General features: G+C 39.7%; 1 protein-coding gene across 1 annotated transcript in view; it reads left to right on the forward strand.

Moving 5' to 3' along the window:
- The window catches only part of LRP2 (LDL receptor related protein 2), a 165,928-nt gene that overhangs the window by 52,245 nt on the left and 86,308 nt on the right, over positions 1–27,375 (forward strand). The window contains exons 13-21 of the mRNA XM_058191100.1: positions 876–1,082; positions 2,176–2,378; positions 4,765–4,905; positions 6,560–6,763; positions 7,738–7,930; positions 9,592–9,717; positions 10,720–10,850; positions 12,563–12,700; positions 20,770–21,051. Coding sequence (XP_058047083.1) covers positions 876–1,082; positions 2,176–2,378; positions 4,765–4,905; positions 6,560–6,763; positions 7,738–7,930; positions 9,592–9,717; positions 10,720–10,850; positions 12,563–12,700; positions 20,770–21,051 — 1,625 coding nt within the window. The remainder of the gene's footprint in view (positions 1–875; positions 1,083–2,175; positions 2,379–4,764; positions 4,906–6,559; positions 6,764–7,737; positions 7,931–9,591; positions 9,718–10,719; positions 10,851–12,562; positions 12,701–20,769; positions 21,052–27,375) is intronic.

The following is a 27,375-nucleotide window of genomic DNA, read 5'->3' on the forward strand; positions in this document are numbered from 1 at the left end:
TAATTATATGTGTTGGGGGAGAGGAAATGGACACCTGATCCAATAATAGTCTGTTTTCTGCAAAATAAAAGAGGAAATTGGATTTATTGTCAATCGTCTTTCATATTCCTTGAACTGGACATAAAGATAATTAGTTTCATATCAAATATGATCTTGAAATCTCTGTAATTTCTTTCTTGAGATCTCTCCAGAGTTTGCTCTTTGTAACAGACCACTGCTATCTTGGAGCATTATATCTTTCATTTATCTTCTTCTGCACTGATATTTGAATTTGGGATATTTATTTTCTAAACCTGGAGATTTTAAGAAGTGTTTTAGAGCCTTCTTTTTGCTTCTAAGTGTTACATGATCCAGTTTTCTATTTACTATGATTTTATTGATTTACGTGTCTCACAGAGAACTTTTAGTATAACCAACAGTATAATATATGTAGAATATAGTTCAGTGCAAGGTAAAGTGATCTGAAGCATATGAAACCTCATTTTGGATACCTCAGCATAAAACTGTGCATGATAATGGATGCAATTCTGTATGTCAGCTAGTAAGAATTCACTAAGTGTATCTGCCAATAGGATGGTACTTTCTGCACCTACTGTAATGGATTTTTATGCATGAAAATGTAATGCCACAATAAGTGTTTCAGTCTTTAAAATGCCACAGAATTTTCCAGCTAGATTCCCACTTGATGCTAAACAGTGATTGGTTTCAGCATAACAAATTGTATAAACCACAGCTGGCTGGATTCACATTAAGTCCAATTCAGACAGAGTATATTTCTGCTTCCTGTTTTGTGTAAGCCAGATCTTTGTATCATTTATCTAAAGCTTGAAGAGACACTAAAATAGTTCTTCTTCTCTTTTCTCTTTCTTTTACAGTTATTTGTTTTTCTCAGATTGGGATAGTCTTTCAGGTGATCCTAAAGTAGAAAGAGCCTTTATGGATGGAACAAATCGTCTGGACTTGGTTAAAACAAAGTTGGGATGGCCAGCTGGGATAACTTTGGATATTGTATCAAAGAGACTCTACTGGGTAGACAGCCGATATGATTATATTGAAACGGTGACCTATGATGGGCTTCAGAGGTAGGAGAAGATCTTAATAAGATGCAAAGTGGGTCATTTACTTTTGCTTCTTTACATTTAAAAAAAAAATAAGCTGCATCAGACTAAAAAAATACACTTTCGTGATCCAAAGGTGCTTTTTTCAAGAGGCAACTGGACTTTCTTGTTTTTCTTTGAAGATGTTTCTCTTCTCATCTGAGAAGCTTCTTCGGTTGCCTCTTGAAAAAAGCACCTTTGGGACAACCATGACCTGGATGACTGAGAATCTCCATAGACATTTAGCTACTCTGTCACGAATTGCCTTCTTTAACTACTGTTAAGACTCGTATGGAATTGACATTTTATTTCCTATTCTTCAGTCTCTGAATTTGATCAGAAATAATCTAATTACTGGGAAGGTGGCATGGACCCCTTGTTGCATGTACTGAGCTCTGAGTGCCAAATAAAGGAGCAGGATGACTTTTCTATGCTGTTCCTAAACGGATAGCAGCAGAAAAGAACATTATCATATTGCCTACAAAGATTTGCATACGATTGATAAGAAAGGAGAAGAATTCCTGGACCTTAATACTGTCCCTAATACGCAAGCACAGGGAAGGATTCCCTGTTGTAGTTATTATTTCTTACATTGCATCATACTCAGGGCATTTTTTTTTTTGGTTTGTAGCAGAAAACTTTTAAGCCTTTTATTGCTATCTTTGTTTCCCTTTTTAATCTGCACTTTCCAAGGCCATTTCTGGCCTTTAAGAAAAAGAATGCAAATAGAATTGCCTTTCCACAAGATAAAATAACTTATATTGCATGAAGGCAATTTTTCTTCAAGAAAACCAAAACAAGATTCCTTCTGTTGCTGTTTTTCGTTTTCCTCCTTTTTAAAAACAAAGCTGAGTGTTTTAACCACCATGTTCCCCTTTGAACGTTTGTTTCTTACATCTTTGGTTACCATGATTCAAATACTTTTTATTCATTATTGATTTTTCTTCTTGGTTGGATGTATCCTTTGTTTATAATTTCCTAGGTCACTGCTTGACATAGGAGTAAAACACGATAAAGTGCTTGTAGCCTGTAAACTATTACTTTCAGTATTTCTAAAAAGAATATATACCTTTAACAGGAAAACGGTTGCTCATGGAGGCTCATTGATTCCACATCCCTACGGAATAAGTCTTTTTGAACATTCTGTGTATTTTACCGACTGGACAAAAATGGCAGTGATGAAAGCCAATAGATTTGCAGATTCTAACCCGCAAGTGCTTTTTCAGTCTTCCTTGCGTCCCTACGGAGTGACAATTTATCACGCTTTCCGACAGCCACGTGGTAAGTCAGAGGATACAGGATTGGCAAAGGATATTTCACACTGTTCATATTGTGGCTTAACTGTTAGAAAGCGCAGCAAAGATAACTGGGCTGTCAATGTACCAGCGAGGCCAAAAGGGAAAATGTCAGACGTTTTTCGGCTTTTTTCTTCTCTGTTGTGTTCTCCCCCTTCTCTTCCTCGCTCCTTGATTCATGCCCAGCAAATATCTCTAACTAATGGTCTAAGGCAGGGGTCTTCACAGTGGTGAAATCCACATTTTTTTACTACCGGTTCTGTGGGCGTGGTGGTTGTGGCTTGGTGGGCATGGCAGGGGAAGGATACTGCAAAATCTCCATTCCCACCCCACTCCTGGGGGAAGAATATTGCAAAATCCCCATTCCCTCTCCACTCCTGGGGAAAAAATATTGCAAAATCTCCATTCCCACCCCACTCCGGGGCCAGCCAGAGGTGGTATTTGCTGGTTCTCTGAACTACTCAAAATTTCCACTACTGGTTCTCTATAACCTGTCAGAACCTGCTGGATTTCACCCCTGGTCTCCAACCTTGACAACTTTAAGACTTGTGGACTTTATCTCCCAGAATTGTTGAAGTCCACAAGTCTTAAAATTGCCAAGGTTGGACACCCCTGGTCTAAGTGGATCCCTGCAGTGGTGGGATTCAGGCAGTTCGCACCACTTCGTTGTTAACTTTCTGAGCAGTTTGGTGAACTGGTTGTTGGAAGAAATCATTAGGGCAGAGAACCGGTTGTTAAATTATTTGAATCCCACCACTGGATCCCTGCCTAGGGTTTTTGCAATTAGCCTAAGGTCTGAGATATCTCTAAGCTGCAGGTAGTCCATCCCTGCCCAGTGTAAATTCATTTACTTTTATGGATTTATTTTCATTGAAAACAATGAGATTTTAATGACTGAATAGGCTAATTTGCAGTTAGGCTTCATCAGACGCTGAACTCATGTGAAGCACAATTATTCTGATGAAACTACGTTCCAAATAGAAAACGGTTCATTGGGAAAAATTACGATTTTCTTCCATATATGTCAATATATTTCAAGTATTGACTGATGCTTACAAAAAAAAAATCCCCTTATACTGAGCACAAGGATTTCTTGAAAGAATAGCCAGTGCTTTCAATTTGAAAAAGAGAGACAGAATGCTTAGAATTGGTTTCCTATTAATTCAATAGTCAAAGCCGCGAATAAGCAACAGCTGATTGTGGAGCAATTCCCAGTCAGTATGGTTGAAATCCAGCACCTCCACAATATACCAGTGAGAAAATTTAGGCTATATTTACAATGGAGTATTTACAATAGGCTGTATTTACAATGGAGTGAGTATATAAAACTATACTTGGACTGATATGTATAGTTTTGATGGGAATTGCAGATACAAAATACATTTTAACAAACTTTCAAAGGTAGCTTATAACTTTCTTGGTCTATGTACCCATTCCTAGTTTAGCAACCAAGTTCAATTCCAGTGATCAGATTATTAAGGGGAGTAATTGCTAAAGGCACACATAACTGAGAGACAGAGTTACATCCTGTGAAGATCAGTGGTAGCAGCCACCTCATTCAGGTAAAGTTCCATTGGTATGCCAATGTTACTGTCACTCCAGCATGCATTGTCAGGCATGTAAAATTTGGTTGTAAATATACACATGAGTGAGAAAATGAAGTTTTTATGACCATTGTATTTGCGAAGGGCCACTGGCTGAAATAGTTGTTAATTGAGAAGTGGGTGTATACATGAGAAATGCCAGCAAAATTTAAAAGCTTCACATAAATCTGATGTCATATGTTAGAATAGAATAGAATAGAATAGAATAGAATAGAATAGAATAGAATAGAATAGAATAGAATAGAATAGAATAGAATAGAATAGATCTTGGAGGTCTTCTAGCCCAATCCCCTGCTCAGGCAGGAAATTCTATACCATTTCAGACAAATGGTTGTCCAACATCTTCTTAAAATTTTCTGGTGTTGGAGAAGTCCCAACTTCTGGAGGCAAGTTGTTCCACTGGTTGATTGTTCTTAACTGTCAGGGAATTTCTTCTTAGTTCTAGGTTGTTCCTCTCCTTGATTAGTTTTCACCCATTGCTTCTTGTCCTACCCTTAGGTGCTCTGGAGAATAACTTGACTTACCCAGTTCCAGAAACCATTCTTTATATGTTTTAGCCTCCAATCATCTTTGTTGCTCTTCTCTGCACTCTTTCTAGAGTCTCAACAGAAAGTTGGATGCAGTATTCCAAGTGTGGCCTTACCAAGGCATTATAAAGTGGTATTAACACTTCACGTGATCTTAATTCTATCCCTCTGTTAATTCAGCCTAGAACTGTGTTGGCTTTTTTTGGCACCTGTTAAATTTATTAAATATATTGCCTTCCAGTAAGAAATCCTTGCGGTGTTAATAACGGTGGATGTGAACAGATTTGTGTTCTCAGTCACAGAACAGACAATGATGGTCTCGGCTACCGCTGCAAATGCATGTTGGGCTTTGACTTGCATGCTGATGGACGACGCTGCATTGGTAGGTACTGCCATGGACACATGTTGCATAGAATCTCCATGGATAATCATATCAACTGCTTTTCTCCTTGGTTTTTGAAGAGCATTCTATTGTCAGATGGTGATGAACGTGTCTAAACTGTTAGAATCTTCAAACTAGTGCCATGTGAATGCTCAAATATCATTTTGCTTTCGAATTTGAAAGATGTATATCCCTAATACTTGCCTCATTCAAATCCTAATGTCTCAGAAAGGCTAAGAAGGAGATAGTAAAATCTGAGTGACCATTAGATATGTTTTTCCTGGGATTTAATCTAATAAAGTTACTTGATTCATTTCAGAGGTACTTCAATGAGTAGATGAGTCAATATCTAGTAGCTAAGGTTTTATAACAGACTAATAATATCCCTTATTTTTTTATCACATTTAGTTACCACCTTTCTTCCATTATGGACTAGAATAGAATAACAGAGTTGGAAGGGACCTTGGAGATCTTCTAGCCCAATCCCCTGCTCAGGCAGGAAACTATACCATTTCAGACAAATGGTTATCCAATCTCTTCTTAAAAACTTCAGTGTTGGAGCATTTACAACTTCTGGAGGCAAGTTGTTCCAGTGATTAATTGCTCTAACTGTCAGGAATTTTCTCCTTAGTTCTAGGTAGCTTCTCTCCTTGATTAGTTTGCATTCATTGTTTCTTGTTCTGCCCTCAGATGCTTTAGAGAATAGCTTGACTCTCTTTGTGGCAGCCCCTAGAGAACACTGGAACACTGCTATCATGTCACTCCTACTCCTTCTTTTTATTAAACTTGGAAGTTATAGTAAAGGTTATATAAATAAGTATTTTGCAAGTTTCACCATTACCAGCAAAAAAGACTGCTCCTTTACTGAATCCAGAAAGGCTAGGGTTTTTTTTAATCCCAACCCAACCCAACCCAACCCAACCCAACCTTAAAAGCTCCCCATACTAATATAATTTTGGTTCTAAATGAGAATCAATTCAGTTAGTGAAATTCCTATAAACTCATCCCTTTCACCTCTAATATTGCTAATATAAATCCTAGAACAGTGGTGGGTTTCAAATTTTTTTTACTACCGGTTCTGTGAATGTGGCTTGGTGGGCATGGCAGGGAAAGGATACTGTAAAATCTCCATTCCCTCCCCACTCCAGGGGAAGGTTACTGCAAAATCCCCATTTCCTCCCCATCAGCTGGGACTCGAGAGGCAGAGAATAGATAGGGGCGGGGCCAGTCAGAATTTTTACTACCAGTTCTTCGAACTACTCAGAATTTCTGCTACCGGTTCTCCAGAAGTGGTCAGAACCTGCTGAAACCCACCTCTGTCCTAGGAGACTCTTGCTTGGAAGGATTTGAATTTGATCTTGGGGCCAAAGTACTTGATAGGCACGTAAGTATCAATGATTAGAGACTGAAATAATTTGCTGCATTACCTGTCCTACATTCTTAGTACTTTGCCTCTTCTCTATGTATTTAGTTATAATTGTCCTCTTCTTTCATTTTTAACTGATTTTCTCTTCCAGCATGGTGATTTTACACTAATAATTGCTTTTTGTATTTTTATAATTTTCCTGTAATTAAGTTTTTAAGACTTTTTTAAAAAAAGCTCTTTTAAATTTGTTGTGATCTTAAAATAAAGAAACTCTTTTTTTTCCCACAGTGGTGCAGCAGTTTCTGCTCTTCTCCTCCCAGTTTTCCGTGCGTGGAATCCCATTCAATCTTTCCACTCAGGAAGATGTAATAATTCCTGTATCAGGAAGTTCTTCTTACTTTGTGGGAATTGATTTCTATGCCCAAGAGGACACTATATTTTATTCAGACACCACTAAAGATATAATCTATAAACAAAAAATTGATGGCACAGGTAATATTTCCTTCCCTTGAACAGAAACAGAGTTAATAATGATGTCATTATATTTCACAACAGATAAAAGTCAATTTCTATATTAAATCCATGGTTCAGCTGATCTTGTTTTAAAAAGTGTTTTGCAGCACTGATTACATTATATTAGCATATTGCGCTTTGTCATGTTCTCGTTATCCTTATTTGAGTCCACACACGTCACTAAGATGTTAGCCAGGATTTACAATTTATAGTGGCTGATTTTATACATCATGCTAAGCCGGAAGTAAGCAGAGCATTTGTGGCTGGCATATTCTGTGAATCAGTGTATGCAAAAGTTCCATGAAGGAATAACATTGTGTATAGGGTTGGACCACAGGAGTTGGAAAATAAGAAGTATTATGTATGTTGACCACCCTGAGTTATTCATAAAGTAAGAAATGTAGGATAAAAATCTAATCAACCAACCAACCAACCAACCAACCAACCAACCAACCAACCAACCAACCAGGAAATCCTTCCTGTTCTGGAAGTTTTATTTTCTAAAACCATTGAGTCAAATTTGTAATGATTATATAGGAAGAAAAATGGAAAAGTTCCAGTATTCCACAGACTGTTGCACTATCTGAACCATAATTTAAACCAGTGAGTTGAGTTAATGTTGAACAAGATTGGGGAAAAAGGGGGAAGGGGAAATTTAGTGATTTATCAAGGCAATTTTGAAAAGTGCATCTTGATAGGTATGCTGTTTATAATTGGAATCTGCCTTATAGGGAACCATATTATTGACTCTCCAGTCTGTTTAATCTGCTGGTTGCAATTCTCTGGGATTTAATGCATTTAGATACCATTTCCTCATCCTAAACTTTGCTTAGAGAAAGCTGTTTCATTGAGATACAGTGCTAAAAATTTATCATATTAAATTTGACCTTAAAAATGAAAATGGGGAAGCCGCTTCTTCCAGTTTTGTTACATTGCTCTTTCCTAAATCTCAGGTAGGGAAATCCTTGCAGCCAACCGAGTGGAGGGAGTTGAAGATTTGGCTTTTGACTGGATCTCAAAGAATATCTATTGGACAGACTCTCGGTATCGGAGTATTAGCGTTATGAAGCTAGCTGACAAATCAAGACGAGCTATTCTTCAAAATTTGAATAATCCTCGATCAATCGTAGTTCATCCAGTTATTGGGTAAGTCTCAAAATTGAACATAGTGTTGAAAAGTACACACAATACAGTGTTCCTATTATATTACCTCTTCTGAATGAAGGTGCTATAACGTCTATCTGAAATTTTCCATTCAAAACCTCACTGTCTGAGGGATGTTTCTACTTAATGCGTTAGTTTTTTTTAAAATGCAGGCTGTTTACAAAAAAAAGTGAATATTCGAACACATTATTTTCTCCCTCTGCATTCTGTAGGACAGAAAATTGCAGCTTGTCATGGGCCCAAGAAAAAGAAAAATAAGGGTTGGTCTGGACAAAAGCTATATTTGCTTTAATATGGAATTAAAGAGCACTTAATGTGACTATTTCCCATTGGTTTAGTAATACTCCTTTCTGTTATTTTCATGTATGCACTTCGGAAACAACATATGGGAGGCTATGAGAACCCCAGTCAGTAGTTTTGATGAAACCATTAGGTGGTGCATAGATGGTGCTTGAGGTTTCACATGACTCATTTTCCAGCCAAGACTTGTCAGACGATATTTTAGAACCTGTCAGTTGGCTTCTGCTTGTTGCCGTGTGTTTTCCTGGAAACTTATTCTGTGTTTTCTGGATCTTCCTTAACATTCAAGCTCAAGAGCCTCTCTCTTCCTTTCTTAAAAACCTTCTTTTGTTTATGCTCCTCCCTATCCCTCATCACCTGTTCTTCTGGCACCAATTCCATAATCCAGTGCAAAACGCTAAGTAGTACAAAATCCACACAAAAGGGGCCATTCAGCAGCTTTATCTGTAAAAACCAAGACATGTTTGTTCTGTGGTTTTCTTCCCCGGGCTGCAAAATGAAGCTTATGGCTTCAGAAGAGGTGCTGTTATCGTTGCCTTGTTATCAGCATGAATAGTTCCTACAGAAGAATATGAGTGTGCATTTCACTTACCTAAGCTCTAAGGCACAGTCTTGAGAATGATTTCAGAAAGCAAACCCTCTGCAGGTTTTATTCTCATTGGCTGGGCAGGCAGACCTCATGAGAGACTTACTGTCTCCTAATATTAGTTACTCGGGGAAATTTTTCTCTCATTCTGGGTTAGAAGACAGATTTTTTTTTTTTAAATTGAAAGGGATTTTCTTTTTCTTTCTTCCTCTTTTCTGCTCCTCTTTCTCAGAAGGGAATGTAAATCAGTCCAAGTGGAAGACTGTTTACTCTGGCTAATTAATGGATGGGGTGGAAATACTCCAACTTGCAGCAATAAACAGTGACATTTTCTTAATCAATAGCAAAAATATTAGAAGTAACTATGAAGCGATGCTTCAGGAGCTTTTAAAATGTATCCCTGTATGAATATGATTTGTGTTGTTCAGTAAGCTTGCTATTACTTATTAAGTAGTGTATCAGTTACATTTCAATAATTATAACCATAGACGTAAGAACATAATAATGTCTTGCACGGGATCATAAATATAAATATAAACCATACAAGCCAATTTAAAATATTTGTTAAGTGTCTAAACTGTGTCCTGTAAAAAGTCCAAGGCAAGCAAAGCTAAAATACAAAAGGTGCTAGAGGATAGCTTTTGTTTTAGGAAATTGGGCCTATACATTGAAAAGGTTTTTGGGTTTTTTTTGCAGGAAGGATACCAATATTTGCACTATTATCTGCAACTCTAATGCATTTCCCTTTCACTTTCAGATATATATTTTGGACAGATTGGTTCCGCCCTGCTAAGATCATGAGAGCCTGGAGTGATGGATCCCATGCCTCACCAATTGTAAACACGACACTAGGATGGCCTAATGGCTTAGCTATTGATTGGAGGTTCGAACAAATAATAATCAAATAAGCCTTTTTTGAGGAGATGTTCAATACCTGGACACTACAAATAAGCAAATACAACTAGATTGTTATAGTTCTGTTTGAAGGCAGCCAATTATTTTTGTGTAGAATCAAAAAACTTAAAATGAGCAGGGAAAAACTTCCAAAATTCAATACTGCAGAATCAGGTTATACTTTAATTTAGCCTAGATTAAAAAAGGGGTGACATTTTAAATCAAGCTTTCGCTGATTGTAAAAAGCACGTTGTTGATCCAAAAAAACCGTAACCTTGGGGCATCATTGGCTATTCCAATTTTCCTGGCCCTACAGGAATCATGCTAATCTGCTTCCTGTGTAGGTGTATTTCTTAGGAAAAAAAACCCTTTAAACAAACCAAACAAAACCCCCCAGAAAAAGACTCCTCCAAACCAGCTAACTTGGCTACCAGAGAGCAAGCGTTTGGAGAATAAAAGGTAAAGGTTCCCCTCGCACATACGTGCTAGTCGTTCCTGACTCTAGGGGGTGGTGTCATCTCTGTTTCAAAGCCAAAGAGCCAGTGCTGTCTGAAGATGTCTCCGTGGTCATGTGGCCGGCATGACTAAACGCCAAAGGCTCATGGAACGCTGTTACCTTCCCACCAAAGGTGGTCCCTATTTTTCTACTTGCATTTTCTACGTGCTTTCGAATTGCTAGGTTGGCAGAAGCTGGGACAAGTCATGGGAGCTCACCCTGTTACGCGGCAGCACTAGGGATTCGAACCGCTGAACTGCCGAACTTTCGGTTGACAAGCTCAGCGTCGTATCCACTAAGCCACCACGTCTTTGTTTGGAGAACGGAAAACAATGATTTATAAAGAACATTTAATGCAACCTTGTTTCTGACTTTTTAAAAAACTTTCTTTAAGATTAACAAAGATTGGCTGAGAATGAATTTGATACATTAATCCTAAACCAATTTGGTGAGGCGTGTGGATGACATTTCAATAAATATGATTTTTTCTTCCAGTTCCTTAAGGCTTTATTGGGTGGATGCCTTCTTTGATAAAATTGAGCACAGTACTTTTGATGGGTTAAACAGAAGGTCACTTGAACGCATTAGTCAGATGACACATCCATTTGGTCTCACTATCTTTGGAGGTGAGTGTGACATGAAAATAGGAAAACTCAGACACTTTCCAATTCTCAGGTTTTTTTTTCACCGCACAACAGTTTTTATGAGACTATATGCATTGCAATACTTTAAAGTTCAGGTTCATTAGTATCCATACAAGGAGCAGTTTGACTTGATCTGGAAGATACACATGCAAATATTTATTATATCTATGTTTTTGCTAGTTAAAAGAAACTGTATATATGGAAACTTTTTTTACATATAACCTTTTGTAATGTATGTATTTTCTGTGCATGTTAATATACATGATTGACCCCTGATCCTTAGGTATCCTTAGGTAGTTAGGTAGGTAGGTAGGCAATCCTTAGGTGGGTAGGTAGGTAGGTAGGGGAAGGGGTGAAATTTACTTACCTTCGCTACCGGTTTAGAAATGTGAGCGTGCGTGCCTCCTCCACACATGCGCAGAGCCTTCTGCGCATGTGCAGAGGGTCAAAACCGAGACTTGATGATGTCCAGGTGGAGCCTCCTACTGCCAATGCTACCGGTTCGTCTGAGTCGGATAGAACCGGCTGAATTTTATCACTGGGTAAGGGTCGTGATGGGTTGGACACAACTTCGCAATTAACAAAAACAGGTAGGCAGGCAGACAAATAGACAGATTTTTAAATGTATATTCTTTAAAATGCAGTTTCCTTACAAACATGCAGTTTGGGACAGCTATTAGGAAAGTTCATAAATTATGTGTTGTTTTGGGCCATTGTTTGATGCATCATGTCCTTTCACTGAACAAAGATTACCAAATTTCTTTTACATCTCTAGTAAAGAGTACTTTCAAGTTTTCATTTCCTTGTGAAACTAATAGGAAGCCAGCTAGAGTCTAACTCTCTTCTTAAATGCCAAAGAAGGATAATATTGAGTTTAAAAAAATCCCACTTCTAGGTGATTCAACATTCCTATTTTTCCACTGCAGTCCATGTGGTTGAAAAACAACAACAACAGTCTAAAGGAAAATGACTCTGGCCATGCACAAGTTGGTTATTCCTAGTTTTCCTTATTTATTTATTTATTTTTTTATTTTATTCAATTTTTATACCGCCCTTCTCCCGAAGAACTCAGGGCGGTGTACAGCCAAGTAAAAAATCACAGTATAAATATTAAAAGAAATTAAAACAAACATATTATAAGGTGGCCAAATTTAAAACGAATTAAAATATTAAAATATAAATAACCCCAATAAAATTTTATAAAATTTTAGGCCAGTCCCGCTTGAATAAATAAGTGCGTTTTCAGCTCACGGCGAAAGGTCCGAAGATCAGGCACTTGACGTAAACCAGGGGGAAGCTCGTTCCAGAGCGTGGGAGCTCCCACAGAGAAGGCCCTGCCCCTGGGGGCCGCCAGCCGACATTGTTTGGCGGACGGCACCCTGAGAAGGCCCTCTCTGTGAGAGCGTACGGGTCGGTGGGAGGCAAACGGTAACAGCAGGCGGTCCCGTAAGTACCCGGGTCCTAAGCCATGGAGCGCTTTAAAGGTGGTAACCAAAATCTTAAAGCGCACCCGGAAGACCACAGGAAGCCAGTGCAGACTGCGCAGGAGTGGTGTTACATGGGAGCAACGAGTTGCTCCCACTATTACCCGCGCAGCTGCATTCTGGACTAACTGCAGCTTCCTTCCTGAAACAAATGGGTACTTCTGTCCTTTAAGCAGAATAATAATAATTTTTGTTTTGTTGGGGTTGCAGGTTATGCATACTTTACAGATTGGAGGCTTGGTGGAATAGTTCGAGTTCGAAAGTCTGATGGAGGCGAAATGGTTGTTATCAGAAGAGGAATCAGTAACATAATGCATGTGAAAGCGTACAACGCTAACTCTCAAATAGGTAGGCTCATCTGTCACACAAAAAAAGGATATAGGTATACATCTGTATGTATGAAAGTGCAGGTGGTCCTCGACATTCGACCAATGGAGCCCAACATTTCTGCTGTTAAGTGAGACATTTGTTAAGTGAGTTTTGCCCCATTTCATTTTATGACCGTTCTTGCCACAGTTGGTAAATGAATCACAGCAGCTGATAAGTTAGTAACCAAGTTGTTAAATGAATCTGGCTTCCCCATTAGCTTTGCTTGTCAGAAGGTCACAAAAAGTGATCACATGACCTGGGGACATAAATATGAACCAGGTGCCGAGCATCTAAATCAGGGGTGTCCAAACTTGGTCCCTTTAAGACTTGTGGACTTCAACTCCCAGAGTTCCTCAGCCAGCTTTGCTTTCAACTCTGGGAGTTGAAGTCCACAAGTCTTTTTTTTTTTATTTTATTTTGTTTTGTTGGGGTTGCAGGTTATGCATACTTTACAGATTGGAGGCTTGGTGGAATAGTTCGAGTTCGAAAGTCTGATGGAGGAGAAATGGTTGTTATCAGAAGAGGAATCAGTAACATAATGCATGTGCAGAGGGTCAAAACCGAGACTTGATGATGTCCAGGTGGAGCCTCCTACTGCCAATGCTACCGGTTCGTCTGAGTCGGATAGAACCGGCTGAATTTTATCACTGGGTAAGGGTCGTGATGGGTTGGACACAACTTCGCAATTAACAAAAACAGGTAGGCAGGCAGACAAATAGACAGATTTTTAAATGTATATTCTTTAAAATGCAGTTTCCTTACAAACATGCAGTTTGGGACAGCTATTAGGAAAGTTCATAAATTATGTGTTGTTTTGGGCCATTGTTTGATGCATCATGTCCTTTCACTGAACAAAGATTACCAAATTTCTTTTACATCTCTAGTAAAGAGTACTTTCAAGTTTTCATTTCCTTGTGAAACTAATAGGAAGCCAGCTAGAGTCTAACTCTCTTCTTAAATGCCAAAGAAGGATAATATTGAGTTTAAAAAAATCCCACTTCTAGGTGATTCAACATTCGTATTTTTCCACTGCAGTCCATGTGGTTGAAAACAACAACAGTCTAAAGGAAAATGACTCTGGCCATGCACAAGTTGGTTATTCCTAGTTTTCCTTATTTATTTATTTATTTTATTTTATTCAATTTTATACCGCCTTCTCCCGAAGAACTCAGGGCGGTGTACAGCCAAGTAAAAATCACAGTATAAATATTAAAATATAAATAACCCCAATAAAATTTTAGGCCAGTCCCGCTTGAATAAATAAGTGCGTTTTCAGCTCACGGCGAAAGGTCCAAGATCAGGCACTTGACGAAACCGGGGAAGCTCGTTCCAGGCGTGGGAGCTCCCACAGAGAAGGCCCTGCCCTGGGGCCGCCAGCCGACATTGTTTGGCGGACGGCACCCTGAGAAGGCCCTGCCCCTGTAAATCAGTGCCCCACTCCTATGTTTTCTAAGAATTTCATCTCGTCTCTCTTCTCCCAACAATTTAGTCACAACATCTCTCAAGTCTTCTTGGTCCACTTCTTCCAAATTTTGAAACCTAAGGAAATAAGACATTTTATCCATCTGTAGTCCAAGCACAGCATTGCCTGTCGTCTCCTCTCTTTTCTGCACTGCCCGCATCTCACCCTCCAAACCTTCCACTTTCTGCTTGTTTTCTGCTGAAACTTGTTGAGTATCCTTTAAATCCTTTTGATAACATGATTGCTTCAGTTTTGGCTAAGGTTTGTAGGTTGTGTGTCCTTAATTCTGAGACAGTTAACCTTGCTACATTTTAAGCTTGTGTGTAAGTCTTGTATTTATTGAACACCAATAGAGCTATTAATAAAGCAAAAATCTTACTCAATGATGACTCTATCCAATTTAGTACAGATGTTACTGCTCAAAATAGCACCAGGCAAATGCTACTATAGAGGCCTTTGAAACAAAATGCCACTTCTTTTTTTTTTTATTCAAAAGTTTTTATTAGTCAAAAAAGGTTTATACAAATACATATCAGGTATGGTAAATTTTCATTTTTCTTATCTAAAATAAGAATTTTACTCAAATTTTTAACACATACAACAGCCATAAGGCAAGCAGGTGACACGAAGTAGCTAAGTTTGCAAATTTTAAATACGTAATAAAGAAGAGTCAAGAATAAACAGAATATCGGTTTAGAAATGTGAGCGTGCGTGCCTCCTCCACACATGCGCAGAGCCTTCTGCGCATGTGCAGAGGGTCAAAACCGAGACTTGATGATGTCCAGGTGGAGCCTCCTACTGCCAATGCTACCGGTTTAGAAATGTGAGCGTGCGTGCCTCCTCCACACATGCGCAGAGCCTTCTGCGGATGTGCAGAGGGTCAAAACCGAGACTTGATGATGTCCAGGTGGAGCCTCCTACTGCCAATGCTACTGGTTCGTCTGAGCCGGATAGAACCGGCTGCATTTTTTCACTGGGTAAGGGTCGTGATGGGTTGGACACAACTTCGCAATTAACAAAAACAGGTAGGCAGGCAGACAAATAGACAGATTTTTAAATGTATATTCTTTAAAATGCAGTTTCCTTACAAACATGCAGTTTGGGACAGCTATTAGGAAAGTTCATAAATTATGTGTTGTTTTGGGCCATTGTTTGATGCATCATGTCCTTTCACTGAACAAAGATTACCAAATTTCTTTTACATCTCTAGTAAAGAGTACTTTCAAGTTTTCATTTCCTTGTGAAACTAATAGGAAGCCAGCTAGAGTCTAACTCTCTTCTTAAATGCCAAAGAAGGATAATATTGAGTTTAAAAAAATCCCACTTCTAGGTGATTCAACATTCCTATTTTTCCACTGCAGTCCATGTGGTTGAAAAAAAACAACAACAGTCTAAAGGAAAATGACTCTGGCCATGCACAAGTTGGTTATTCCTAGTTTTCCTTATTTATTTATTTATTTTTTTATTTTATTCAATTTTTATACCGCCCTTCTCCCGAAGAACTCAGGGCGGTGTACAGCCAAGTAAAAAATCACAGTATAAATATTAAAAGAAATTAAAACAAACATATTATAAGGTGGCCAAATTTAAAACGAATTAAAATATTAAAAGAAATTAAAACAAACATATTATAAGGTGGCCAAATTTAAAACGAATTAAAATATTAAAATATAAATAACCCCAATAAAATTTTAGGCCAGTCCCGCTTGAATAAATAAGTGCGTTTTCACCTCACGGCGAAAGGTCCAAGATCAGGCACTTGACGAAACCGGGGAAGCTCGTTCCAGGCGTGGGAGCTCCCACAGAGAAGGCCCTGCCCTGGGGGCCGCCAGCCGACATTGTTTGGCGGACGGCACCCTGAGAAGGCCCTGCCCTGGGGGCCGCCAGCCGACATTGTTTGGCGGACGGCACCCTGAGAAGGCCCTGCCCTGGGGGCCGCCAGCCGACATTGTTTGGCGGACGGCACCCTGAGAAGGCCCTGCCCTGGGGGCCGCCAGCCGACATTGTTTGGCGGACGGCACCCTGAGAAGGCCCTGCCCTGGGGGCCGCCAGCCGACATTGTTTGGCGGACGGCACCCTGAGAAGGCCCTGCCCTGGGGGCCGCCAGCCGACATTGTTTGGCGGACGGCACCCTGAGAAGGCCCTGCCCTGGGGGCCGCCAGCCGACATTGTTTGGCGGACGGCACCCTGAGAAGGCCCTGCCCTGGGGGCCGCCAGCCGACATTGTTTGGCGGACGGCACCCTGAGAAGGCCCTGCCCTGGGGGCCGCCAGCCGACATTGTTTGGCGGACGGCACCCTGAGAAGGCCCTCTCTGTGAGCGTCGTGCCTCCTCCACACATGCGCAGAGCCTTCTGCGCATGTGCAGAGGGTCAAAACCGAGACTTGATGATGTCCAGGTGGAGCCTCCTACTGCCAATGCTACCGGTTTAGAAATGTGAGCGTGCGTGCCTCCTCCACACATGCGCAGAGCCTTCTGCGCATGTGCAGAGGGTCAAAACCGAGACTTGATGATGTCCAGGTGGAGCCTCCTACTGCCAATGCTACTGGTTCGTCTGAGCCGGATAGAACCGGCTGAATTTTATCACTGGGTAAGGGTCGTGATGGGTTGGACACAACTTCGCAATTAACAAAAACAGGTAGGCAGGCAGACAAATAGACAGATTTTTAAATGTATATTCTTTAAAATGCAGTTTCCTTACAAACATGCAGTTTGGGACAGCTATTAGGAAAGTTCATAAATTATGTGTTGTTTTGGGCCATTGTTTGATGCATCATGTCCTTTCACTGAACAAAGATTACCAAATTTCTTTTACATCTCTAGTAAAGAGTACTTTCAAGTTTTCATTTCCTTGTGAAACTAATAGGAAGCCAGCTAGAGTCTAACTCTCTTCTTAAATGCCAAAGAAGGATAATATTGAGTTTAAAAAAATCCCACTTCTAGGTGATTCAACATTCCTATTTTTCCACTGCAGTCCATGTGGTTGAAAAAAAACAACAACAGTCTAAAGGAAAATGACTCTGGCCATGCACAAGTTGGTTATTCCTAGTTTTCCTTATTTATTTATTTATTTTATTTTATTCAATTTTATACCGCCTTCTCCCGAAGAACTCAGGGCGGTGTACAGCCAAGTAAAAATCACAGTATAAATATTAAAATATAAATAACCCCAATAAAATTTTAGGCCAGTCCCGCTTGAATAAATAAGTGCGTTTTCAGCTCACGGCGAAAGGTCCAAGATCAGGCACTTGACGAAACCGGGGAAGCTCGTTCCAGGCGTGGGAGCTCCCACAGAGAAGGCCCTGCCCTGGGGGCCGCCAGCCGACATTGTTTGGCGGACGGCACCCTGAGAAGGCCCTGCCCTGGGGGCCGCCAGCCGACATTGTTTGGCGGACGGCACCCTGAGAAGGCCCTGCCCTGGGGGCCGCCAGCCGACATTGTTTGGCGGACGGCACCCTGAGAAGGCCCTGCCCTGGGGGCCGCCAGCCGACATTGTTTGGCGGACGGCACCCTGAGAAGGCCCTCTCTGTGAGCGTCGTGCCTCCTCCACACATGCGCAGAGCCTTCTGCGCATGTGCAGAGGGTCAAAACCGAGACTTGATGATGTCCAGGTGGAGCCTCCTACTGCCAATGCTACTGGTTCGTCTGAGCCGGATAGAACCGGCTGAATTTTATCACTGGGTAAGGGTCGTGATGGGTTGGACACAACTTCGCAATTAACAAAAACAGGTAGGCAGGCAGACAAATAGACAGATTTTTAAATGTATATTCTTTAAAATGCAGTTTCCTTACAAACATGCAGTTTGGGACAGCTATTAGGAAAGTTCATAAATTATGTGTTGTTTTGGGCCATTGTTTGATGCATCATGTCCTTTCACTGAACAAAGATTACCAAATTTCTTTTACATCTCTAGTAAAGAGTACTTTCAAGTTTTCATTTCCTTGTGAAACTAATAGGAAGCCAGCTAGAGTCTAACTCTCTTCTTAAATGCCAAAGAAGGATAATATTGAGTTTAAAAAAATCCCACTTCTAGGTGATTCAACATTCCTATTTTTCCACTGCAGTCCATGTGGTTGAAAAAAAACAACAACAGTCTAAAGGAAAATGACTCTGGCCATGCACAAGTTGGTTATTCCTAGTTTTCCTTATTTATTTATTTTATTTTATTCAATTTTATACCGCCTTCTCCCGAAGAACTCAGGGCGGTGTACAGCCAAGTAAAAATCACAGTATAAATATTAAAATATAAATAACCCCAATAAAATTTTAGGACAGTCCCGCTTGAATAAATAAGTGCGTTTTCAGCTCACGGCGAAAAGTCCGAAGATCAGGCACTTGACGTAAACCAGGGGGAAGCTCGTTCCAGAGCGTGGGAGCTCCCACAGAGAAGGCCCTACCCCTGGGGGCCGCCAGCCGACATTCTTCGGCGGACGGCACCCTGAGAAGGCCCTGCCCCTGGGGGCCGCCAGCCGACATTGTTTGGCGGACGGCACCCTGAGAAGGCCCTCTCTGTGAGAGCATACGGGTCGGTGGGAGGCAAACGGTAACAGCAGGCGGTCCCGTAAGTACCCGGGTCCTAAGCCATGGAGCTCTTTAAAGGTGGTAACCAAAATCTTAAAGCGCACCCGGAAGACCACAGGAAGCCAGTGCAGACTGCGCAGGAGTGGTGTTACATGGGAGCAACGAGTTGCTCCCACTATTACCCGCGCAGCTGCATTCTGGACTAACTGCAGCTTCCTTCCTGAAACAAATGGGTACTTCTGTCCTTTAAGCAGAATAATAATAATTTTTGTTTTGTTGGGGTTGCAGGTTATGCATACTTTACAGATTGGAGGCTTGGTGGAATAGTTCGAGTTCGAAAGTCTGATGGAGGAGAAATGGTTGTTATCAGGAGAGGAATCAGTAACATAATGCATGTGAAAGCGTACAACGCTAACTCTCAAATAGGTAGGCTCATCTGTCACACAAAAAAAGTATATAGGTATACATCTGTATGTATGAAAGTGCAGGTGGTCCTCGACTTTCGACCAATGGAGCCCAACATTTCTGCTGTTAAGTGAGACATTTGTTAAGTGAGTTTTGCCCCATTTCATTTTATGACCGTTCTTGCCACAGTTGGTAAATGAATCGCGGCAGCTGATAAGTTAGTAACCAAGTTGTTAAATGAATCTGGCTTCCCCATTAGCTTTGCTTGTCAGAAGGTCACAAAAAGTGATCACATGACCTGGGGACATAAATATGAACCAGGTGCCAAGCATCTACATTTTGGGGATTCTGCAAAAGTCTTCACCGTAAAAAACAGTCATAAGTCACTTTTTTTCAGTGCCATTGTAATTTTCAATGGTCACTAAATGAACCGTTGTAAATTGAGGATGACCCGTATCCTTTTTGATAACATGATTGCTTCAGTTTTGGCTAAGGTTTGTAGGTTGTGTGTCCTTAATTCTGAGACAGTTAACCTTGCTACATTTTAAGCTTGTGTGTAAGTCTTGTATTTATTGAACACCAATAGAGCTATTAATAAAGCAAAAAATCTTACTCAATGATGACTCTATCCAATTTAGTACAGATGTTACTGCTCAAAATAGCACCAGGCAAATGCTACTATAGAGGCCTTTGAAACAAAATGCCACTTCTTTTTTTTTTTTTTAATTGTTGGAAAAATGATATGAATTCTGAGAGGCAATAGCATCGTTTTTTCTTGCTTCTAGGATCTTACAATCTTCTACAAGCTAGAAGCAGAAAAAGCTGAATTTGATTTTATTTTAGCCACTACACTCACATCTTTTAAGCATAACTAAAGTATTGATCCCACAAAAAGGCTAATAATGAGTTTCTGCTTTAATGTTTTAACATGAGACCAGTAATTTCAATGGCAGAGAGTAAAACAATCTAATGGTCCAATAGAAAGTCTGACTATATGTGTTGAGACTTTCTCTCTAATTAATGTACACAATATACTACATAAGCGTGTGTAACATAGCCTCCTTAAGGATGTATATCAATCTCTATTTGAAATCAATGAAACTCAAAGGCCTTTAATTTTGGTTGCGTTATACTTTCATTTTTCCTCTGCTTACTTTCTTCTTCAGTAAGACTTTAAGTCAAACTATTTAATAAATCTGCACTACTATTAATCTTCTCATCGTTCCCATCACCAATCTCTTTCCACTTATGACTGTATGACTGTAATTTGTTGCTAATCTTTATGATTTATATTGATATTGATTGTTCCTGATTGCTTATTTGTACCCTATGACCATCATTTGTGTTGTAAATGTTGTACCTTGATGAAGGTATCTTTTCTTTTATGATACTGAGAGCATATGCACCAAGACAAATTCCTTGTGTGTCCAATCACACTTGGCCAATAAATTCTAAATTCTAAGAAATGAATGAATGAATGAATGAATGAAAGAAAGTAAGAAAGTAAGTATGTATGTATTTAGGTATGTATATGTGTGTGTGTAGGTGTGTGTGTGTGTAGCTGAAAAAATAATTCGTAATTTACCAACAATCCATAATTAATACATTGTAATTCTGATCTTTCACATTTGGATATTTATTTTTCATGGTGTTTTTGAAGGCTCCAACTACTGCAACAGAGCAACAAATCCTAACGGGGACTGCAGCCATTTCTGTTTCCCAGTCCCCAATTTTCAGAGGGTTTGTGGCTGCCCTTATGGAATGAAGCTGAGTTCCAATCAGATCACCTGTGTGGAAGATCCATCCAATGAGCCCCCCACTTTACAATGTGGTTCTTACTCCTTTTCTTGTGGCAACGGCCGATGCGTGCCCAGGTTCTATCAGTGTGATGGTGTGGATGACTGCCATGACAATACTGATGAACAAAACTGTGGATCCTTAAGTAAGTGGTCCTTACAGATCTAAAAAATATATTGTTAAAAAAAATGTGATAAGTATCAATGTCTGAAAGTGTTGATGTTGTTGAGTATATAAGCAAACAATGGATGCAATAGCTTATCAACCACCCACCTTTTGACATAGTGATGTTCAGAATTATAAGAGTGCAAAGATGACAGATCCAATTCATGAGTAGTGATATATTGAGTCGCAGTGGCGCAGTGGTTAGAGTACAGTACTGCAGGCTACTTCTGCTGACTGCTGGCTGCCTGCAATTTGGCAGTTCGAATCGCACCAGGCTCAAAGTTGATTCAGCCTTCCATCCTTCCAAGGTTGGTAAATGAGAACCCGGATTGTTGGGAGCAATATGGTGACTTTGTAAACTGCTTAGAGAGGGCTGTAAAGCACTGAAGTGGTATATAAGTCTAAGTGTTATTGCTGTATATGCCATTTAAATACTTTGTCTCTAAGAGGATTGTCTTTATTGTCTTCTTGATAGGCTGGGCTTCAGCTCACATTAGTTCCTGCTGACAGGGCCTTTAGAAATTATGGAAGTTGCAATCCAACATATCTGGTCAGCCTAAGACTGGGAGAATGTATTGTAGAAAACATTACACTACTAATCATTATATTAGAACTGGTTTACAGTTTCTTGTTCCTTTTGGTTTTAATCTTCCTTTGAAACTAAGTGTTTTGGTTACATAGAATTTAAATAAAGTAGAGAGAACTAAGGACATGCAGAAATGCTTGTAAATTGTTTTTAAGATTAAACTTTTCAGTTTAATATGCCTGAGTAGGATTTTACAGTGCTTTTAATACAGCTTTTGAAAATGTTTGCTCTTAGAATTACAAAAACACAGCTTTAAGAAGGTTTCAGAGCAAATGTTCTGAAAAGTAAGAAAGTAAGTATGTATGTATTTAGGTATGTATATGTGTGTGTGTAGCTGAAAAATAATTCGTAATTTACCAACAATCCATAATTAATACATTGTAATTCTGATCTTTCACATTTGGATATTTATTTTTCATGGTGTTTTTGAAGGCTCCAACTACTGCAACAGAGCAACAAATCCTAACGGGGACTGCAGCCATTTCTGTTTCCCAGTCCCCAATTTTCAGAGGGTTTGTGGCTGCCCTTATGGAATGAAGCTGAGTTCCAATCAGATCACCTGTGTGGAAGATCCATCCAATGAGCCCCCCACTTTACAATGTGGTTCTTACTCCTTTTCTTGTGGCAACGGCCGATGCGTGCCCAGGTTCTATCAGTGTGATGGTGTGGATGACTGCCATGACAATACTGATGAACAAAACTGTGGATCCTTAAGTAAGTGGTCCTTACAGATCTAAAAAATATATTGTTAAAAAAAATGTGATAAGTATCAATGTCTGAAAGTGTTGATGTTGTTGAGTATATAAGCAAACGATGGATGCAATAGCTTATCAACCACCCACCTTTTGACATAGTGATGTTCAGAATTATAAGAGTGCAAAGATGACAGATCCAATTCATGAGTAGTGATATATTGAGTCGCAGTGGCGCAGTGGTTAGAGTACAGTACTGCAGGCTACTTCTGCTGACTGCTGGCTGCCTGCAATTTGGCAGTTCGAATCGCACCAGGCTCAAAGTTGATTCAGCCTTCCATCCTTCCAAGGTTGGTAAAATGAGAACCCGGATTGTTGGGAGCAATATGGTGACTTTGTAAACCGCTTAGAGAGGGCTGTAAAGCACTGAAGTGGTATATAAGTCTAAGTGTTATTGCTGTATATGCCATTTAAATACTTTGTCTCTAAGAGGATTGTCTTTATTGTCTTCTTGATAGGCTGGGCTTCAGCTCACATTAGTTCCTGCTGACAGGGCCTTTAGAAATTATGGAAGTTGCAATCCAACACATCTGGTCAGCCTAAGACTGGGAGAATGTATTGTAGAAAACATTACACTACTAATCATTATATTAGAACTGGTTTACAGTTTCTTGTTCCTTTTGGTTTTAATCTTCCTTTGAAACTAAGTGTTTTGGTTACATAGAATTTAAATAAAGTATAGAGAACTAAGGACATGCAGAAATGCTTGTAAATTGTTTTTAAGTTTAAACTTTTCAGTTTAATATGCCTGAGTAGGATTTTACAGTGCTTTTAATACAGCTTTTGAAAATGTTTGCTCTTAGAATTACAAAAACACAGCTTTAAGAAGGTTTCAGAGCAAATGTTCTGAAAAGTAAGAAAGTAAGAAAGTAAGAAAGTAAGAAAGTAAGTATGTATGTATTTAGGTATGTATATGTGTGTGTGTAGGTGTGTGTGTGTAGCTGAAAAAAAATACAAAATCCTCAGGCAGGCACAGTATCCTTGTAATTTCCTCCGGATCCACCAGGGGCACTCACAGGAGCAACGAGTCCAGAGTACAGTTAGTCAACCAGGAAGTCAAGGGAAGTGATGTCATCAAAATTCTCATAGTGAAGGCGGAAGCTGGACGCCACCACTGTTCCCCAGAAGGAGGGGGCCTCAAACCTTCCCTCCTAAATTTCTCCATCACCTCTTCTCCAGAGCTCCACAAAACCGTAATCTTCTTATTTTAAGTTCTCCTCTCTCCAGAATAACTCGTGCTCCTTCCAACCGCAGGGGAGAAAACCCCGCACTCCGGAGCAGTCCACTCACGTTTACCGATATTCCCTTCCCTTCTCCTCCTCAATTCTTCTCCGTGCCCTGTTCACCACCAGGCTGCTGCAGTTATAAATCCAATGCCCCGGTGTCACCGGGCACAGCGGCCCAGGCGACGACCAAAATAATGGCCGCGGCCTGTGGCCTCCGAACCCCGCCGAGCCTAGGACGCGCCAGCATCGGTCCCCACAGTCCTGTATGTCGGCTGGGAGACCCCTGGCGAGCCGTCCGTGCGGCAGGTGTCCTTTTCGGGACACCTGGCCCCTGAGGGCCTCGGCGGCGGCCGGATTCGGGCGCTGGAGGCAGGAGAAGCCTTCCAGACGTCCGTTGCCGCTGGATACCGGAAGTCGTCTCGAAGTCCACAAGTCTTAAAGGGACCAAGTTTGGACACCCCTGATCTAAATTTTGGGGATTCTGCAAAAGTTTTCACCGTAAAAAACAGTCATAAGTCACTTTTTTTCAGTGCCATTGTAATTTTCAATGGTCACTAAATGAACCATTGTAAATTGAGGACGACCTGTATCCTTTTTGATAACATGATTGCTTCAGTTTTGGCTAAGGTTTGTAGGTTGTGTGTCCTTAATTCTGAGGCAGTTAACCTTGCTACATTTTAAGCTTGTGTATAAGTCTTATATTTATTGAACACCAATAGAGCTATTAATAAAGCAAAAAATCTTACTCAATGATGACTCTATCCAATTTAGTACAGATGTTACTGCTCAAAATAGAACCAAGCAAAGGCTACTAGAGGCCTTTGAAACAGAATGCCACTTCTTGGTTTTTTTTTAATTGTTGGAAAAATGATATGAATTCTGAGAGCCAATAGCATCGTTTTTTGTTGCTTCTAGGATCTTACAATCTTCTACAAGCTAGAAGCAGAAAAAGCTGAATTTGATTTTATTTTAGCCACTACACTCACATCTTTTAAGCATAACTAAAGTATTGATCCCACAAAAAGGCTAATAATGAGTTTCTGCTTTAATGTTTTAACATGAGACCAGTAATTTCAATGGCAGAGAGTAAAACAATCTAATGGTCCAATAGAAAGTCTGACTATATGTGTTGAGACTTTCTCTCTAATTAATGTACACAATATACTACATAAGCGTGTGTAGCATAGCCTCCTTAAGGATGTATATCAATCTCTATTTGAAATCAATGAAACTCAAAGGCCTTTAATTTTGGTTGCGTTATACTTTCATTTTTCCTCTGCTTACTTTCTTCTTCAGTAAGACTTTAAGTCAAACTATTTAATAAATCTGCACTACTATTAATCTTCTCATCGTTCCCATCACCAATCTCTTTCCACTTATGACTGTATGACTGTAATTTGTTGCTAATCTTTATGATTTATATTGATATTGATTGTTCCTGATTGCTTATTTGTACCCTATGACCATCATTTGTGTTGTAAATGTTGTACCTTGATGAAGGTATCTTTTCTTTTGCGTATACTGAGAGCATATGCACCAAGACAAATTCCTTGTGTGTCCAATCACACTTGGCCAATAAATTCTAAATTCTAAGAAATGAATGAATGAATGAATGAATGAAAGAAAGTAAGAAAGTAAGTATGTATGTATTTAGGTATGTATATGTGTGTGTGTAGGTGTGTGTGTGTGTAGCTGAAAAAATAATTCGTAATTTACCAACAATCCATAATTAATACATTGTAATTCTGATCTTTCACATTTGGATATTTATTTTTCATGGTGTTTTTGAAGGCTCCAACTACTGCAACAGAGCAACAAATCCTAACGGGGACTGCAGCCATTTCTGTTTCCCAGTGCCCAATTTTCAGAGGGTTTGTGGCTGCCCTTATGGAATGAAGCTGAGTTCCAATCAGATCACCTGTGTGGAAGATCCATCCAATGAGCCCCCCACTTTACAATGTGGTTCTTACTCCTTTTCTTGTGGCAACGGCCGATGCGTGCCCAGGTTCTATCAGTGTGATGGTGTGGATGACTGCCATGACAATACTGATGAACAAAACTGTGGATCCTTAAGTAAGTGGTCCTTACAGATCTAAAAAATATATTGTTAAAAAAAATGTGATAAGTATCAATGTCTGAAAGTGTTGATGTTGTTGAGTATATAAGCAAACGATGGATGCAATAGCTTATCAACCACCCACCTTTTGACATAGTGATGTTCAGAATTATAAGAGTGCAAAGATGACAGATCCAATTCATGAGTAGTGATATATTGAGTCGCAGTGGCGCAGTGGTTAGAGTACAGTACTGCAGGCTACTTCTGCTGACTGCTGGCTGCCTGCAATTTGGCAGTTCGAATCGCACCAGGCTCAAAGTTGATTCAGCCTTCCATCCTTCCAAGGTTGGTAAAATGAGAACCCGGATTGTTGGGAGCAATATGGTGACTTTGTAAACTGCTTAGAGAGGGCTGTAAAGCACTGAAGTGGTATATAAGTCTAAGTGTTATTGCTGTATATGCCATTTAAATACTTTGTCTCTAAGAGGATTGTCTTTATTGTCTTCTTGATAGGCTGGGCTTCAGCTCACATTAGTTCCTGCTGACAGGGCCTTTAGAAATTATGGAAGTTGCAATCCAACATATCTGGTCAGCCTAAGACTGGGAGAATGTATTGTAGAAAACATTACACTACTAATCATTATATTAGAACTGGTTTACAGTTTCTTGTTCCTTTTGGTTTTAATCTTCCTTTGAAACTAAGTGTTTTGGTTACATAGAATTTAAATAAAGTATAGAGAACTAAGGACATGCAGAAATGCTTGTAAATTGTTTTTAAGATTAAACTTTTCAGTTTAATATGCCTGAGTAGGATTTTACAGTGCTTTTAATACAGCTTTTGAAAATGTTTGCTCTTAGAATTACAAAAACACAGCTTTAAGAAGGTTTCAGAGCAAATGTTCTGAAAAGTAAGAAAAATGAAAGGAACTTGGACATGATGGAAACTTTGGGGCTTGAGTTTATGACCTATGGACACTTCTCAGTGATTTCACATTTTAAAACTACTGTATATTTTGGAGTATAAGATGCACCTTTCCCCCCAAAAAAGAGGGCAAAAATCTGGGTGTGTTTTATATTCTGAATGTAGCCCCACCCAGCTTTTCAAACAGAAGTTTCAGAGGCTGAAAAAAGCAAAAAAGAAGCCCCCAAACAGAGCTTCAGAAAAAAAGCCTCCAAACAGAGCTTCAGAAAAGAAGCCCCCAAACAGAGCTTCAGAGGTTTTTTTTCTGAAGCTCTGTTTTGGAAGCTTTTGGAGGCAGAATTTTTTTTTTCTAAAACGGAGTTTCAGAAGTTTCAGAGGCAGAAAAAAAAGCAAAAAAAAAAAGCAAGGTAAAGAGCTCACAACCAAGGAACCTGTTACTAAAATTCACCTCTGGGAACAGTTGACTGGGGGGAGGCCAATCCACCTGCCAATCAGCTTTTTTCTTATTTTCTTCCCCAAAAACTAAGGTGCGTCTTATACTCTGAAAAATGCGGTACTGTATTTTATTGAATGAAATTTTAGCTTGATGTTACTTACCGTACATCAAGCATTTCCCCAAGTTTGTGCTATAAATTCTAAGTATTAATCCACAGGCTTTAAAGGGCATAATTGTTTGAAATACTTCTGAAAGTCAAGTTTCTTCCAGAACAGACAACTGGCATCGATTCAGCAAAATTTTATGCATTCCAGATTTTTCTCCCG

The sequence above is a fragment of the Ahaetulla prasina genome, chromosome 1 (assembly GCF_028640845.1).
Source record: "Ahaetulla prasina isolate Xishuangbanna chromosome 1, ASM2864084v1, whole genome shotgun sequence".
NCBI classification, from domain to species: Eukaryota; Metazoa; Chordata; class Lepidosauria; order Squamata; family Colubridae; genus Ahaetulla; species Ahaetulla prasina.